The sequence below is a fragment of the Falco punctatus genome, assembly GCF_963210335.1.
Source record: "Falco punctatus genome assembly, chromosome: 8".
Lineage (NCBI taxonomy): Eukaryota > Metazoa > Chordata > Aves > Falconiformes > Falconidae > Falco > Falco punctatus.
This window is the reverse complement of record NC_137588.1, coordinates 35,171,214-35,189,890: the sequence shown is the minus strand read 5'-3', so window position 1 is coordinate 35,189,890 and position 18,677 is coordinate 35,171,214. Positions and strand designations below refer to the sequence as shown.

The window sequence follows — 18,677 nt, the reverse complement described above, 5'->3', positions numbered from 1 at the left end:
GTACAAACTTCAAATAACCTTCTACTTCCTCCTTGGTAAAGTAACCCCACGTCAGAAAGTTAAAAAAATAATGTACTGTATGGTTTGCTCAGTTTTCAGGTAGAGCAAACATGTTAAAAGTACGTGCCAGAAGGAACACTGTCAGTTGTAGATCCTGAAAGCCTATAGGGCAAGGCACATAGTTTTTCAAAACTGTAACGTATTTACTTCTTTTGGTTATTGCTGTTCTAATATTAGTCTGTGTCTTCTGTTAAATCATGTATAGAGCTATTTTATGGGGCTGTTGTTCCACAGGCTGCCTTAAGTTAGGGACCAGTTTAGAGGAAAGAATTGATACTAGGCAATTTTATGAGAGTATGAATCAAATTTAACTTTTGGATCTAACAGAATTGAATTATTTACAGAAATGAATTAGCTTCAACTCTTCCCTCACAACTCAGTTCACATCAATGGTGTCGGCTTTTTTCTTTAATTCACCAAGAGTAAGAAGAATCATTGCAGATTTGGTGATGTCTGCATATGCTTTACTGTAATTTCTGAAATCCAAAACCAAACCAGAATTCATGAGTACTGTTTCCTTTTGCACAATGAGATCTCTAGTTGCTTTGTCTAAATTCAAGAGCAAAAATATAGGCAAACACATTGTGTGATAACATATGCATATACAGTTTTAAATTACATTAGAAACATAACATACAGGTTAGACATCATCAACAGAAAATCTTATCTCAGTCCCTCTTTCTATCCCTTCTTTTTTCCCTACCCTGCCACTATGCCTGCTGGTAAGTATAAATTAGAAAGGATGTATAAAATAAGTAACTTCAAAAATTCCCAGTTGAATATATAGTTCTACTAATCAATTGTGTGTAATCTCATTCAAGTCAATTATGCTGTGTGGTGTGAATGCCTTCCAACCACATTCTGATGACAGTAGGTACTTTAATTTTCTGTGGCAGTTTATGGTTTCTGTCATGATAGATGTACCATTTTGTCAATATTGAATCAAGAAACAATTAAACTTCATGTAAACATTCAGGACTCCATCCTTGGCTGGTAAAAATCAGCTCTAGTGAATGCAGTCAATCCGTGCTGATGCACACCAACTGCATATAGAACTGTGGAAATTTCATCCTAGTCCAAAGAAGAGGCGACAGAAGTTAATCAGATGTCCGTCATGTCATACTGCAATTGACATGCTTGTTTATGATGAGGACTAGTACAAAAGCAATTAACGTGCATTTCATGTATTCTTACTGGTATTATCTGAAAAAATACTAGTAAATAATGAAAATATTAGAATTGCTGATGGTTGTAGATGGGAAGTGAACTATAAAGCTGTGAAAGAAGGTATTGCTATGCTTAAACACACATGATGACATACCTTAACTCTTTTATTTATTTATTTCAGGTAGCTAATCAGGTTGTTCAGGCTCTACTTACTCAAAAGGTAAGTTGTGGTTTGGGTATTGTGGTGTAACTTAAAGCATGCAGATGTTCATTATTCATTTGATATATATACTTGTGTAGTATGCGGTTTTTTTAGACTGTTCACACATATATTTACCAAGGCTGCCACATGTCAGGCCCAAAGTCAAATTTCTTGTAATCCAAGTGAATAAAAATCCATAAGACTACATCTTTTAAGACTTGGTCATATATGACCTATATCCAATTTTTATTGTTTACCTATACTGAGACAATAGCACACGAAAATCTTTCGTCCATATGGTGATTTTTCCATTCCCTATCCATAATGAGTTATGTGGCTCCCACAGTCCAGTCCTGTGGAGTATAAAACAGATAAATTACAGTGCATATCAATAGCTGACACGCTCACTCACATTCAATGGAAGAAGAGACCTCCTGGTGTGGGCTTGTGCTGCTTCCCTGAGTAGAAGAGAAGGCTCCATGCATAGAATGGGGATTCAGCTACTCTGTTGTTGGGGACCAGGAATAGAGAATATGTATTTTGTCTTTAAAAGCTTTGTGATGTCCTCCTGCTCCATTCTCCTGGGTAAGCAAGGGAAGTACTTCACAGGCAAAATTCATGTGGAGTGACTGCAAACCTGGCAGAATGAGAAGATTCATTATGGCTTGTGTAAAGGTCTGTTCTGGATCAAGTAATGTTTGAAGTTTCCATTCATGCTCCAAATGGTTGGATATGAACTATGGTTGTTTCAGACAGAACCTAGTGGGAGGAGTAAAATTAAAAATTATCTTGCTAAAATGAAGAAGTAATCTGGGAAAAAAGTAAGATGAAATTAAACAGGAAGCAAAACAAGGTAATACAAATAAGCAGAAATAATCAGCTGCCCAGAGAGGGCAGGGAATAACTGGTAGGACAATTTTACAAAAAAAGTGGTCTCTGAGTTGAACATGGTTCTGTGATTTCATTTGGTTGGGGTTGGGGGGGGTGGGTTTTTCAAGCAAAACATGAAGATCTGTAATAATAAGCTATGAACCCTTCAATATTCATTAAATGATCCTTTGTGAGATCTAGACCACTTGATGAATGTGGCATTATTAAAATGCTTTGGATCATTTAGCTTTAAAAAGACTAGTCTGAAAGAGACATAAATACAGTCTTTTAGTGCAGATAGTGCTAAGAAGAATATAAACTGTTTTGTCTACGCTGAATGACAGGACAAGAAATAATGTTCTTAAAATGCAGCAAGAAACACCAAGTTAAGATAATGAGAAACCTCTGCCACATGCCCAAAAGCTTTCTAGATGCAAATGTAGCAAAGTACTGAAATAGATTTTGGTGACAGGCTCCAAAGCCTCCATAATGGACATCATTCAGAACAGCAGAACATCATTCAGAATGCCCCCCACAAAGGGGATGAGCAGGACCAAGGGTGACAGCAGGGCACACAGGGTGCTGAGCACCAAGTGTCAAGGCCAGGCCTGGAGGCAGTGATAAGGGTCAGCCTCAGTCCTGTGTTTGCTGGGCCAGTCCGTGAGGAGGAGGCAGGTCTGAGCAAAGCCAAGCCAGGGTGTCAGGAGGCTGCTCAGGACCAAGGAGGTAGGAGGCTGGGTGCAGGTGTAGCAGCAGAGTGCCTGCTACACAGCTCAGGTGTGAACAAGATGACCTTGAACTCTGCCAGCTAAACTCCTAGAAGTGGGGAATGTGCCCTGACAGCAGGATAGACGAACATCTGCACCCATAACCATCTGCACGTAAGTGAATGTAAGTAAATAGGTGCAGAAGGTTGCATTTGGCCACCTGCATGCATATCAGGGAGAAGGCTGGATACCCTTTTCAGCTCCTTACTGGGCAGATTTTTGGTGAATCAATTTTATGACATTCTGGATGGATTAAAAGATGCGCAGGGAGGTGTTCTGACTCCATTAAGTCTGCTCTTGGGTATCCTGCCTGGAAGACAAGAGATGTCCTGGTGACCTGTAGGTGAGTGATGCAGGACTCTGGAGGGTGCAGTTGCCCCTTATATAGATAACACATTCCTGTGGCCCAAGCTAATACCAGAAATCCAGAAGTATAATAACATTCCCTGAATCTCTTCATCTGACAGCTGCAGCCACCAAACACCCATGCAGCTCTTACCACAGGGTAGGGTTGAAAGTGTCATTGTTCAGTCCCATGTTTTTTTGATGCACTACAAAGCCTTTTACTCTAGAAGAGGGATGTTGCTTTACAGCGATTGGAAGTGCTGTAGCTTGGAGGTGATTTGTGCAAACCACAACATAAGAGGAAGCTTGTGCTGTTGCTAGCTGTGCTGTATTACTCTTCCTGTACTCTGTATACATGTGCTGTGTGTCATCAGAGGACTGCAGTCTGCAGAGCTATTCCTGTAACACGTTTTAGAAACATAACTTTAACTGTTTTTTTTAAAAAAAATCCCCAATCTGTGTTTCTGTACAGCTTAAATGGAAATGGAGGCATTTTCTTGTATAATATACACAAAAAACTCATCTACATTTTGTAATATAAAACAATATGTGATTAAATATTTAGCAGAGGGTTAATCTCAATATATTAATCTCTAGTTGGGAATACTATGGTTGTTTCCTAAATGAAGAGAGGAGTTTCCCGAGTCCCTTTGCAAAGGTGTCAGACATTTTGACGACTACATACTTGCTCAGTAATGAATCCTCCCAAACCCATAGGAATCAAGGAGTTCATATGGATACAATAAAAACAGATTTGAATACATTTAATGAAGTGATTTACTTAGTATTGATGGGATTTAACAGCTGCTTACCTATTATTGAGTAATAACAGCTAATTTAATATCCATAGAGAAAGAGAATACTCTTCTAAATGCTAATGAATATTAACTGTTACAGTGCTCCTGACACCATTCATATAAGTCCTTTTATAAGAAAAGACAGGAACACAATAGCATACAATGAAGAGGAAATTGGACTCCTCACACCAGTCCCAAATAGGTAGATATCAGAATCCAAATAGTAACTAGTAAACAGATAAATCTACTGTCATGCAACTAAGCAGTAAGACAGAGCCAGTCATGCCACAGTGAGATAACACACCTCTGGGGCATAGTGAGACATGAAGAAAAGCTGAGAGCTTTCAGAAAATGGAGGAGAGTGATTTTGTACAGTAACGTAGATTGCTTAGGCTTTGCTGTGAATTTGAAATTGTCCCTTAAGGACTAATTTTTGTTTAAATTAAGTACATGCTGTAATGTAACAAATAAAGCACTGTGTACTCACCAGTATGTGGAAAGACTGTGATTCCACCGAGAGTTTCTAGTGACACAAATTGAGTGAGCAAAGCTTGAGTGATTTATCAATGTCACTGAAACCTTGAAATGGAATTACAATCTTAAATGTGCACTTTTCAAGTATATAATTTGTTACAATACATATAGAATTTCTCTAATATGAGAGGCTTTTTTTTACTGTGACTATGGAGAAACTATATGAAATTGAGATTTGTTCTGAGTTAGCCACACAGCAAAATTTCACAATTCTATGTAGCAAAATTATATGGATTTTCTACCACTTACTAATAGAAAATTTTACTTCTGGGAAATGTAAGAAGTCAGAAAAACAACAAAATTATCTGAGACAAACCTGTATGCTCTGATACTGGTAGCATCCTTTCTTTATCCTCCTACCCAAAGACTTCTCATATCACATGAGATGATAGGAGTGCTGGGAACTGTATTATTTTTTTTTTCTCCGTATAAGTCCTGGATCAGCAGTTTGAAATTTGAGTTACACCACTTAATGAAATTATTTTGTGATGCTGTGTATCTGCTCTTTGCATATTACCCTCCTCCACAAGACAGTATTCAGGAGAATACTTTTTACTCTGAGTTCTATATGAAAATTATTTCTTCTTCATTTTTGTCAATGAAATAAAAAAAATAATAATTAAATGTTAGAAGAAGTATCTTCAGGGGAAGAGCAGCATACTTCTGGAACCTCTAGTGAGGGCACTGAATCCCATTTTGGAAAAGAGTAAGTCTCATACTGAAGGGAAATTTAAGAATAGAGAGGTGCTCGAATATTACTGTAGCAAGGCTGTAGGAATACCTTAGATATTTCAGAGATTACTATATTAATAGCTGGTCATTTTGCCCACAGGAGAGGGTTTACATGCTTCAGACATTTGGTAGTTGTATTAATTGGTAATTTTAGGACTTCAGCTTTCTAAACTCAGACTTTATTTTACCAGAATACTGCTACCCTTATGTGCCTCATTTCTCCTCAGGGCTATGTGTGGCATTACCATTGGCACGGTTTATAGCATCTGGGTGGGTAATCTACTACTTTATATTTCCCTTTTTACAGAAAGTCTAAAGTTTGAAACATAAATCTTACTGTTTTAAAACTGATAGGAAGATTTTGAGCAGAGACATTGCTAAGATTTAAATTTTTTCCACATTTTTTTCCTTTCTGTGCACTTAGTAACATTGAAATGCTAAACACTGTTATAACAGCTAAGGCTCTGTTTTAAATTCTGTGATTATTAGTGAAGGGCAGATAATGATGGACTTAGATGCCTGTGGTTTCCTAATAGAGTGTGCCTTGTGCAAGACCAGAGATAAAATGTCTCACTTATAGAAATCAAAGCTTTAGGGGTTTTCAAAACACCGAACTCAAGAGTTTTGGGGAGTCATGTTGGAAAATTCTAGCAATTTTAATGGAAGAGCCACTTGACAGCCACATAAAAAAAATACTAAGAAACTATCAAGAGAAAATAACTGCATTCTTCCAGTGGTATCATATAATGTGATACTTACTATATGCATAAAAAGCTGATTACAGTTCTCTGAAAGTCTCAAGATGAGCTTATTTTATTGTGTATTTACCTCTTATAACCTCAGTGCTGGTTACAGCGAAGACTAGAGCAACTGTAGGCAAGAATTTCAGCTACATCTGACTACAGTTTCTTCCTCTGAGTTGTCTTCTCCTAAAGCCAGGTCATCATGTTGATAGTGGTATTGAAGGGACGCCATGTGGGCATCCAAAGGCCTCTTGATCCACCTTCATATGGTGGAAAGTAGTAACTGCTGGGCATACCACAGTGCAGCAACTGTCCTAAATTTAAAGGAATATGGGAAAGTATTTTGGAGATTTAATTTAAAAAAAAAATGAAGCTAAATATGGCTGCAGCTTATTATTTTAGTATGTAGTCTTTATTAGGAGACTGCTCTTCCTAATTGATGAAGCTCTGCCTCAGAATGGACACAATAATTTCAGCACAAATTATGCTGAAAGGCTGTCAGATTCTGCTCTCTCTCCAAAATCCTTTTTCTGATAGAATCTTTATTCCTTCAAGTGGCCATGAAAAGCTGGTCTTACATTGTAGATAGATAGATGGAAATTTGCTGTATCTGAAGGCCATTAATGGCTTGTTCATGATGAACCTGACTTGACTAACAGACCTGCGTCTTCAGCAGTGATGTCCTTTGCCTTAAGATACAGAGGTTTTACACTCCACCTCTGCTTCTAATGGCCTGCTTTAAGGCTTTTTGGTACCTTGTGTTGGAAATCTCAGCCAGGATCGTAGTACCACATGGGTAATGTGAGGCACCAACATCTTACTATGGCCTAGCCCACATCTGTGGCAAGTTACAGTGGGGAAGGTACAGACCATACACAATATGCCAGCCAGCAATGCTGACTTGATTATTCCAGAAAAAGCAAGGAGGTGATCAGACTTCAGAGGAGTACCTTGAAGGCACAGTACCACTTTGAACTTCTTCCTAGTTTGGTATAGCTTATGCTTATTGCAATATTCATATCTTAATTGCTGCTTTCTGCTTTGCGTCAACTGGAAAATGAAACACGTTGCTAGCAAAGTCACTTTATTATACTGACAGAAAACTCCAAAAGGAAGTGTCAGGTAACTACTGTTTCTCAATACAATAATTTTTTTGATGTTATCATGTGATGATCAAACAACCAGAGAAAATGAAGGAGCACATTTTTCTGATTTGTACTATTTTAAAAGTGGTATATGCATTTTTTCTTAGTATGTGACTTTACTTAGAGCTTTTTAAGTGCTTCGGTTACCTGCTTTCTAATCTTCCTATTTTCCCTTGTGCTACAGGATCTGAGGGAGGAATGTATAAAGCTGAAAATGAGAGTTTTTGATTTGGAACAACAGAATCGAACATTAAGTGTTCTTTTCCAGCAAAAAGTCAAACCAGCTTCTGACCTTCTTCTTCAGGTAGGAAATGGCCTTTGCAGGAAGCAAGCTATGAGCTTTATATTTCTTACAATTTAAAACTGTTTTTCTTCTTTTAAAGGTTATGTCAATAAGGGGGAAATTATGTTGATAGATTTAATATATTAGAAGAATACCCATTACCTATTATCTGATACCATTGAAACTGAAAATGTATGCCTATGAGCTATGACTACACATTATGTGCAGATGTGGAGAGAGGAACACACCTGCAGAGTAACTTACTTTTTTAGGTGCTTCTTCACTATGATAAATGGAATTATATGGGTTCATTATCCCTCTGCAGGGGAGAAGCTTGGATTCCTTAACATTCTGCTTGATGGTGAACAGTGTAATTTCCTATGAGAAGACAGCCCATTTATTTAACTTTTGCCATATGTGTTACAAGGACTTAAGTACCCCTTCACAGGCACAGAGTGATCTTTTTTCCGCAGTGTTCTATGGGAGGATATAACTGAGAAACCAATTGACCCATCTCCTGCTACTTTGTCGTTCCAGAATAATAAGAGATCTTTCAGTATCCCTTTTCATTTGGCAAAGTCCATTGTTGTGAATGAATCCATTGCTTTGTCATCCTTTTTTAGAAGTAGAATTGCTTTTCAGAAGTTCCAACAAATTGACCATGAGCTAGGAGAACAGTAAATGAGGACTAATTAAAACTTTGCAGGTTCCTAACAATAGGGCAAATTCTGGTTTTAGCAATATATGTTATTTCTTATTAGAGAAAAATTCATTCATTTTGGAGGAGAAATTTGGGTCACGTCAGCTAGGTAAGTGATATTAAATGTGTATCTTATTTAATCCTCTGATGCTGTGCATCTGTATTGCAAAGTAAAATCTGGCCCTTGCACTGTTGCTCAACAGCTGAGGGCTGCTAACTCTCATCAGCTTGGGCTGTACATTGAGGAAACATGGTCTGCTTGCCAAGTGGTGCTTAAAGGCAAGGGAATCCCCACACTGAGGTCAAATAGCTGTACTTACCTATTGTGAAACTAAAGCACAGGCACAGTGGTACCAGGTCGCCATCACAGGGATCTGTGTTCTTGCGTTATCCTCAGGTTCTTGTTCTGTCTCTTGATTTTGTGTTGATTTAGGTATTGCTAGGTCAGGACTTTCGCTCTTCTGGTTTCTTCTCCCTTGGCCCTACTTTCTTTCCCACTTGTTCATCCTTCATAGACTGCTGTGTAGGACTGATTTATCTATCCATTCAGATGTTCTGACACACCCACCACAGCATAGACCTTTGTTGCTCACTTCCTCTGCTATTGACAGTTACATCACCTGCTCCTTCTCTGTGGTTTATCTGTTGTCTGTCTGTCTGTCTTTATTTATTTATTTATCTGCCTCTCCTCCCTCCCTTTTCAAAAGCATCTGACTCAACTCTATATTAGTGTTTGATTAGATTGCACAGAAGTCATATGTTGGACATTCCTTGTTACAGATATGGTTCTTTTTCCCAAATCCTTGTGTGGCAACAATAAAGTCAGGTTATTCTGGGAATGTTACACAAGTGTTAGGTAGGTAGCATCTGAAAATCTGGATCAAGGCTTTGACTGTAGTTCCTTGAAACTGGATTGTGTCATAGCTGTAAAAGAAGTTAGAAGAGATGAACCTGCCATCAAGTGGAAGAACCAAATGATCTAGCAGGTTTTCCTGAGGGATCCAAATATTTTACATCATTGTTCCTGCACAGTTTGGCAGGAACTAAGGTGTAATAGATTCCCTGGCCCTTTTCACTTGCTTTGTCTTCATTGGCTGAGGATGAAAAAGAATTAAGGTCATTTGCAAAGTCCAGGTCTCCCAGACTGTTATATCCCTGAAATTTACTGTTATATCCCTACTCTTGCTATCAATAGATTTTAATCCCCCTGGCGAAAAAAAGCAGGGAACAAGTTGCAGTGTACATCAGAAAATGAAGAACTTCTGTTAAAACACTTCATGTATGTCATTTTTTGCTCCCAAACCCCTCAATAAATTCATGTGTTTCCAGAGATGTATGTATCCTCTAACTGTACTCCAGACTTGAATAAATGGTGTGTAGTTTGTGATATTGCAGCCTGAGATGTAAAATCTGAAGAAGGGTGTTTCCTTAGGCCTGAAATTAAGCAAATACTGTTGTGTGCCTGCGTAGAATTGAGGCACAGTTTGGATTATGTCTTCTTGGAAATGCATACATCCCAGATTTAGAGTGATAGCTAAATATTTGTTTAAATCTGTCACTACAGAAGAGTACTAAATATGTGGTTAAGGACATTCCTGTTAAATCATGACCCTAATCAAAGTGAATGGACAAATACGGGGGGGGGGGGGGGGGGGAGGGGGAGGGGGCAGGATACATGGTGTTAGTTTCACCTTTCCTGTGCTGTCTGATCCAATACAGCTCAGTTTTATTTATTTAATGCTGATCTCATCCTAGGAGTATTCACAGTCAATACAATTACATATTTTAAAGAATGCCTCAGAAGAGGGTATAAGCTAAAAATAAATAATATTTGTTACTTTTCTACATATCAGCCTCTGTGATTTGGTTGTATATTACAATCAAATTACTCTGTAATTGACATTGGAAGACTCTTATATTAAAGCTTATTTTTAAACCATAAACATTCTTGGCATCTCAGATTTCAACAGAAATACCGATTTATTTTATTTCAAAAAATTTTAAATTAGAATAGATTTCACCATCACCCTAGGGGCGTTTGTATATTTGATTTAAAAAAAATAATACATGATTTGTGTCTTCTTAGAAATCACATAATTCACACTTTTTTCAATGAAAAGATTGATACAAGTGTGTTGAATTTGACTGGAAGGTAATGGCCCATATACTATACCGATGGTACTGTTTTGTTTTTCTCATGCTTCCCATACAGTTCAAAAGAAAAACTGATTGCTACCAATTTAAAAAAAAAAATCATGTAGTAAGGTTTTCATGACCGCTTCAGGAATCCTTCACTGTAAAAATCTTATTGAAAGTATTATAGTTTCATGCATTTACAAGACATGTAAGCACTTATGAAATCAAAGGGCCTAATAATATATTGAAAGAAATATGCATGTTTTCTTGAGGCATGTGATTGTGTATATTGCCATGTAAGTTCTTTGCTACTAGAAATTTTGGTGTGCTTACTGCTTGTAGGGAGCGACACAGAGGATATGTCACTCCTGTCATGAAAAGATTAACTAATGCAGTCTCTGATGCAAAATGTAAGGAGGAGAAAGAGATAACTCAGTTGCTTTTTTTGTCATCTCTTTGATATTGTAGACGATTTAAAGAGCTATCCTGTCTTTCTGGGGACATTCTTTCTAGCTGAAGTGTGTGATTTACAGAGCCAGGAGCCTGATCATCTTTTTTTATTATTATTTTATTTTATTCAGGCAATCTTCTCTCTGAAACTGCTTTCTTAAAATGACAAAGCCTTGGAAAAGTGTTTCTGTCTCAGCACCATCTGAGGAAGAGCAATAGTTTTAGTTAAAACCTAGCACAGAAGAGTAGCTTCTGCCCAAGTAGCCTTCATTTTCCTCAGCTAATGTGGTTGCTAAAAAGAGATTAAATTCTGCCTGTCATAGCAAGAGGGGTTTGTGAAAGAAAACCAGGAACTCCACTTTATGATCTACCTTGTATTTCATCTGCAAGTGAGAGAAATAGTTGGGAATAATAGACAGACTAAGATTTAAAATTGAGTATAGCAAAACTGATTGGAAGTGAAGAGAGAAATCTGTAGAGGTGATACAGAGAAGGTTGCTGAAAGAATAAGACAAATCCAAAGAGAGGATACAAGAGTACGAATAAGAAGCCTTAAATGAAACTTAGCACATCTGCTTTGCCCATGGCCATGTATAGCATCTATGAAATATTTTTAAATGTTAATGTCAATATCACTGTGTCTTTGCCTTATTTTTTCTAAATGATGCAGTGTTTTCTTCAGAGAAACTTTAAACTACTAAAATCACCAGATTACAATGTTTTTCTGCTTCTTAGTGTTGGCATCTCACAAACTTGTTTTGACTTTATTAGGTATAGAACTGGTCAGCCTTGAGACACAGGTCTTTTTCTTCTAGTTAGCCCTCATTTTCTGCGCATATTTGAAAATATAACTAATGACATTGAACCTGTTTCTGTTACTACTTATTCTCCTTTTACAACAATAATGACTTGTATAAAGTTACTGAGGATAACAGGGGTCAAGAGTTTGCCTTCTGATAGATATCCCCATAATTTGTTTATATTATGTATCTGTGTTTACATAAATTCAACATGTTTGTTAGCTGAACTGGTCTCATGGGTGGAGCTTTGCTTTCACTTTTCACCCAGAAAGCTGCTGTCACAGCATGCAGGAAACCTTCAGTGAAAGGTGTTAAAAAGTAGCAAGTAGCAACATTCAGTGAGTTGATTTATTTGATTAAATAAGTAATAACATTTTCACAGTTGGGAAAGTATAAAATAATATTTCTAGTCATAAGATGTACAATATCTCTGATCCTAAATTATATTTTCATTGCAATTTTACTTCCATCATAAAAATTCTAGTTTATCAACCCCAGAACAAAGCAGGAAGGACTTTTGAAGCCTCTATTTTCTCCTTGTGTTTCTCTTGCTAGATTAATTTCATTTATTACTCATGGACCATCCACATTGTTTAATTTCACGTCTGAAATTTTGTCTAGAACACTACAGTACTGTCTGCTGAATTCTCAGAAGGTCAATTTAAATAACTACTTTTTTATAATTGCATTGATATTAGCTCTTTTAATAACCTGACAAGTATTCTCTGACATATGAGATAAGAGCGTAGCTGTACATACGTAGATGGAAACAGTTGTACAACTTAGCAAGAAGGGGTAAATTGCACCAACGACATTATTATATATGGGAAGAAAAAGAGGGCAATTAATTGCCCTAATACCTGACAAAAGGATATGGAATATCTTGCCTCAGAGCCTGACCTCTGGTTCAGACATCGTTAGATATGATGATGTCTGAATTGCAGAAGGTAAAAAGTGAAGTCAGCAGTCAGATTTTAAGTATTTCAGAAAGAAAATTTAAGGGTTTGAAATTAAAGCTAAAGATCATCACACACTGTTAGAAAACAGTTTGTCAGCAGTCCAAAGTATATTTAAATAAACTGGATTGTTATATGCTGCGCAGCAGTATACTTCCCATCTCACAGATGCCAGCTACTAGCCCTGCTGTGTGCCTCCAGGCTCTTCAGAGAGCAGGCAGACTTGAGACCAAGATCAGCAAATTGTATTTGAAGTTTTGAAACTCCTTCAATTGACCTGCTTATTTTCTTACTTCACGTTTGTTCCTTTGTATCTGTCAGATTGTCAGGGAACTCTTATGAAAAGTTCCAGCTCCAGAATAAACTCTGTCCTTTTCTTCTCAATAAACATATAAATATAAATCGGGCATGGCAGTATCTGTTAGGGATATTTGCTTACTTGGGAATCAGGACTGGTGGCTTGAAGGAAAGAATAATTTCAGATCTGCTAATTGTTTTAGCAGTAGTGGAAAACTTTAAAAGTTACGACAACCTCAAGGGCTGTATCAACAGACAGGAAGGTAATCACATAAGTTGAAAGCATGTTTGAGATATATTAAGTGTAAACTAGTAAATCAGACTTCATCCAGGAATTACATTGCCAGTAGAGCACTTGCTAAGAAGTGAGGTTGTGGATTTTACACTATGTGCAGTTCTCAAAAGGTTTCAGGCCGTAGCCCGGCAGGAGCGCTTTCTCCAGACAAGGCTACGGAAGGTGCACAATTACTGTCATGAAAATCCTGTCCCAAGAAAGAGCATCCAGTCTTGTAGCAGTGAGAAATAAGAGTGCTTCTGTGTATCAGGAGGCAAGATAGTGATCTATTAAGGAACCCTCAAAAGATTTTTGAGATTTTTCAAGAACAAATTAAAGGAACATTTCTTCATGTGAAGATGCTGATGTCATTATTTCCAGTCTTGCATTATCTTAGTAAAGTGGTACCTATTTTCTATTTCAGTGTCATGTCCTCACACACCGATAACATCTGAGAAGACAAATACAAAGCTTTGGATCTCTCTATTTCATCTCACCTTAAACTGTATTTCTTACTTGCCCTGTTCGCAGCTCCAAATATATGCTGAAGAAACATTACAGACATAAAGTATTCATGAGAGCCTACTGGTTAGATGAATGGGTGACCAAAGTCAGGGATGAGAGAAGGAAAGGAAACCTCCCCCTCTGAAGAAACTCCATCAAACGTCCCTAAGCCATATGACTTCTAGTTTTGAATGAACAGCAGCAGCATAATACCTGACAGAATTAGGCTGAGTGTCTGATAGCCAGTTCTGGAAGGAGGCTCTGAGATAAGCAGATATTTGGGAGAGCACTGAGATTGGATGTCATCCACAGCAGTGGCTCTCTACGGGCCATCTCCAGTCACAGGGACTTATGCTTGTATGGAAATCACATCTGTGCTGTGTAGACCTCCAAGAAGCTTTGTGAGATCCCTTGAGTGAAATGGCTGGGTGGCTTTTCTTGTCCCTCAAGAACACCAGTCTTGTAACACTAGTAACAGGGGAATCCTGACATACTGTTTTCTGACTGGAGAAACTATAAAGCTTTCATTCTTAAAATAAAATATTTGCCAAAATGATTTGCTGGATCTAAATATAATTCAAGCTGGTAAAAGAACATGACAAAAATTTTTGTCATAGATCATGACATGATGTATAAAAGGAGAGGCAGGGCAGTATCCCTCACAACATTTAAAACTAAAGCAAACAAAGCACAGCTAGAGGCTCAGTGGAGAACAGTATTTGATTATGAGGGAGTTAGATCAACTGACCTGATAGATGTGCTTCATCTATAATTTGCGTTTTGTGATCTCCCTTCTTGTCAGACTGCTGTCCATTATTTCAGCACCTAAATTCTTACCAATTTGCTCTCAAAGAAAAAGAAAACATTTACTAAAGCTCACTAGGCATGTAGTTCTGATGAGAATGATAATGCTTTTAAGAGAAAATTATCCCCAACTGCTAGAATTTCATGTCTAACTAGCCTTGAGAGGTTCTGAAGAAAAACACTGAAAGGCTTTCCATACCTACGCAAACATGACATTTTGTGATACAATTTTAAATTCAAAATTTTCAGATATCAAATATAAAAATGAGCTTTTTCCATTATCCTAATGATAATAAATGGCTACAGTGATACCGATACCAGTAAATCAAACGAGAAAATAACCTTTAGGAAAGCCACGAGTGATCTTTGGTGAAGTATTTATGAATGATATCTGAGGAGAGCACTATTATTTAAGTTTTGAAGAAATAGATAGGCATTGTTCTGAAAGGCGAAGGCAGTTTTTCAGAATAAGCACATGTCAAGAAAACCATGGGGCTGTAGTGATGTGAAGGGCCTTAAAAAAAGTAAGATTTTGCTGCCTATTTTTCAGACAAAGAAAGATATGCAACTGACACTGGATGAACCATAGATATGTGTTTATTTTATGCGCAATTTTTATTATCAGTGCTGATAAACATGATGGCAGGAATCCAATATGGCATTTGAAACCCTAAGCAAATATGTGGGCAGACTCATTAGGTACAAGAATGTGTTTCATGGGTTTTGCTGTGACTCTGTACAATCAGTATGGGAATAAATATAAGAAAAAAGGAAGTAGTTCCGCTGTATTTCTTACCAAACTTGCTCTGTGATTCAAACTTCTAATAAGCATTAAAAAGATAATGCTTTTTTATTCCGTGCAGTTATATTTAAGCTATAACAGTGCTTCACCTGTTGGATGCTGTGTGAGCCTGCTCTGTTCGCTGAATGTATTAGCAAGATGTATGAGCAACTTACCATGTAAATCCCTGCATAAATGGTCAAGTGTAAGTATAGAGGCTGGTTAGAAGCAGCCTTTAGTCTAGGTTATGAACTGTACAGTGAAAACTCTATGAGTTACTCATGTGTTTATGTTTTGTGACCAAAAGATCCATTTTCTTGTCTGATACCTTTCTGGTTTTGGAGTCTACAATTTCATTTATATATATATATATATGGTGTATTTAAGACAAGAGTCATTCAGATTTCCTTTGTAAATGGAAAAATCATTCTCACTGACATTCTGATAGTAAAAATTAGCATGGACGTTCTAATGTTATCATAGTATGCAATGTGGTAAGTACAAGCTACATGTTACATATAAAAGTGCAAGCTCATATTACTGGGTTAACTTTTAAAGCCTCCCCATTTTGGATTTCACAGTGGAATAAAATAGTAGCCACCGCAAGCCCTGCTTAAATACAATACGTGCAAACAACAGGTGTGCTAGATAATTGTTTTCTCATCATGGTGCATATTTCACACTCCATAACTCCCAAATGAAATACCAAAAGAATGCATAAAATTAAATGATTCAAAGACTTACCAGGGCTGCTTCTTGTTGTGATAATGTAGAAAACTATTGAAATTCTAAAGCAGTATAGAAGTATAACCACTATTATTACAGATATTCTTATTGCACTAATGGAGCTAAGTATGTAGTTTGTTTTTGTTTTCTAAAGACTTTGAAACTTAAATGAAGGATAACTATGCAAAAGTGTGCATATACAAAACAAATAACAATAGATAAGGGATTGATTTCATCTGGTATTACACTCAATACCTATAAAACTTTATTTATATTTTACTTTATAACTGTGGTTTTGGCACTGTAGACATGAAGCACTATGGAGTTATGGCTCTTTTACTTAAAAATATGTGTGCCAATAAGTACTCTACTTGGTAAAATTTAAGCTGTTCAGATTGTATCAGGTCAGTGTAATTTGCTAGGAATTTTAAATCACCCATTCCATCAAATGAATTTAACATTATGCTAAGTAGGTTTTAGCACATCAGATTACTCAATAGGTGCTTTCTGTTTCATCTTTTATGAAGAAATTAATTTTCCTTTTTACTTTGTATGTTTTGTATACTGTTATGGATACTGCACGTAGAAGAAAGGTGTGGTAATTAGAATTAAATGTTACTCATAATGAATCATAAAACACCTACTGAACCAACCCCATCTTTTAGTATTGAATTGTACTAATGCTCTCCTTTGTTTCCCAAATGACCTATCTTCTTTAATGATGATTTGGATACTGGTTAGATTCAAATGCTCATCCAAAGGCTATGACCCTATTGACTACATCTGTGTTGACTTCGCTGAGAATGTGAAATACTGTATTGAAAGATAAAATCAGCACGTAGGTGCTCAGTGAAACTGAAGAGTCCATTAGTGCCTTAACTCTTAAATTACCATCTGAGTATCTCTGTTGATAAGGACAAGCTAAAAGGAAACGTTATCTTTGTCATTAAATCTTTATCAATGTGATATTGACAAACTTGAGTCTTTCTGTATTTTTAGATTGCATTCGTGCTCATTTCTTCCTCTGGATGTGAGCAAGCCATGTTTCATTAGTCATTAACCGATGTCTTGGTGCAGGGAGGAGCAGTGATTTGTCTATGTCCTGTGTGCATTACAAGGGCATCTTCAACATTATGAATTAAACTCCATGTTACTGCATTAGAAGTATGGAAACCAGACTGCCAAAGTGATGGCATCTAGAATTAATATCAGTGCTTTAAAATTATCAAATATATGCCCGTCTTTCTGGTATACCGTTTCAGAGATGAAATACTCAATTTTGTAGTGTTTTGATCCTAAATTTTCATATTCAGTGATATTTTAAAAGCAGAAATTTTCCATCTATTCTTTTTTATTTCCTATTACTTGCTATTAACACTGTTTTTTTTCTCTAAAACCTTGTGTACTCTCCCTGTACAGTAGATGCAGGGACAGGCACGGGGCTTAGCTTACAATTATAGATTGTAGATACTGTAAGTGTGAATGTGAATCAGAGATTACCACTGTATTTTAGAGGCTCGCTTAAATTTATTCCATTAAATGGTCCCGACAAGATCTTGACGATAGTTAGAAATACAGGTACTCTCAATTCTGTTACCAGACTTCACCAGCGTGGGGGAATAACAAATGGAATTAACCTTTCATTTAGGTCTTTACATCCTTCATGCACATGGGACCAGACTTTGAGGTGTTCAGGCATTGTGCTGAGCTCTTCTAAAAACGTGGCTACTTATTTGGTTCCAAACTGTGAGCTGACCCTTTCTGAAATTCCTATATAATACCTCCTAAGCCCTGCTTTTATCTGCTGTGAAAAAAACCCACTGAATTCACAAGGGCACAGATTCCTAATCAAACATTGGCACCACATCTTCTGAGCACAGAGAGCTGCCGAAAGGGTCCGCAGCTATCAGCTGTCCATGCTGGAGGTAAAGCTCACAGCTGCGTCGAGACTGGGGGCAAGCTGCCTGTGGTGCTGCCTGCAGGATGGGAGAGGGGACTCTCTTCAGTGTCATCATATGCCAGGGCCTAGCACTCCCAAGGCCAGTCCAGGTCCCAAATAGCTTAGAGGGCACTGTACCTCTTGCAAAAGCACAGTTTGGCCAGGAGCAGTGACTGACACTTCTCGTTTTCCATTTCATGGTATTCCTCCTGGCTGCAGCAGTAGGAGCGAGGTGCAGGTGAACATGGGCAGTGCAGGTCTGTATCCTCATATCATCCCGTACGGTGCACCCTCCTTGGTCCCAGCACTGCCTCTCCCTCCTCACCTGCATCTCAGCCTTACTAAGATTTCTTGGCTCGCATGACCAGGCTGATGGTTTCTCACTGCTCTGGAGTAGGTCAGTGGAATTACAGAGGTCTGAAGCCAGGATTTGAGATGCTTATTCAGATCATCAGGTTTACAGAGTTGTACTCTGTCCTGCTCACAAGCCTCATTAATTTTTATCTATCAGAATAAATGTTGCAGAACTTGAACTGCCATTTGGAGATCTTGTGGTCAGACTTCAGACTTTCAAGAATGAAATACTACAACACATGCACACTGTGACCTTCTAGAAGCTTTATTTCTGAAAAACAGCAAATGTTTGGGAAGTCAGTGGGACAGTT

General features: G+C 37.5%; 1 protein-coding gene across 15 annotated transcripts in view; it reads left to right on the top strand.

The window, feature by feature from the left end:
• NCKAP5 (NCK associated protein 5) overlaps nt 1–18,677 on the top strand; it is a 245,332-nt gene that overhangs the window by 150,828 nt on the left and 75,827 nt on the right. For all 15 annotated transcript variants that reach the window (XR_013930049.1, XR_013930050.1, XM_080399613.1 and 12 more), the window contains 2 exons: nt 1,409–1,447; nt 7,547–7,666. Coding sequence is in view for 13 of the 15 variants with exons in the window: in XM_080399613.1 (XP_080255739.1) it covers nt 1,409–1,447; nt 7,547–7,666 (159 nt within the window). In the remaining 2 variants the exon portion in view is untranslated. The remainder of the gene's footprint in view (nt 1–1,408; nt 1,448–7,546; nt 7,667–18,677) is intronic.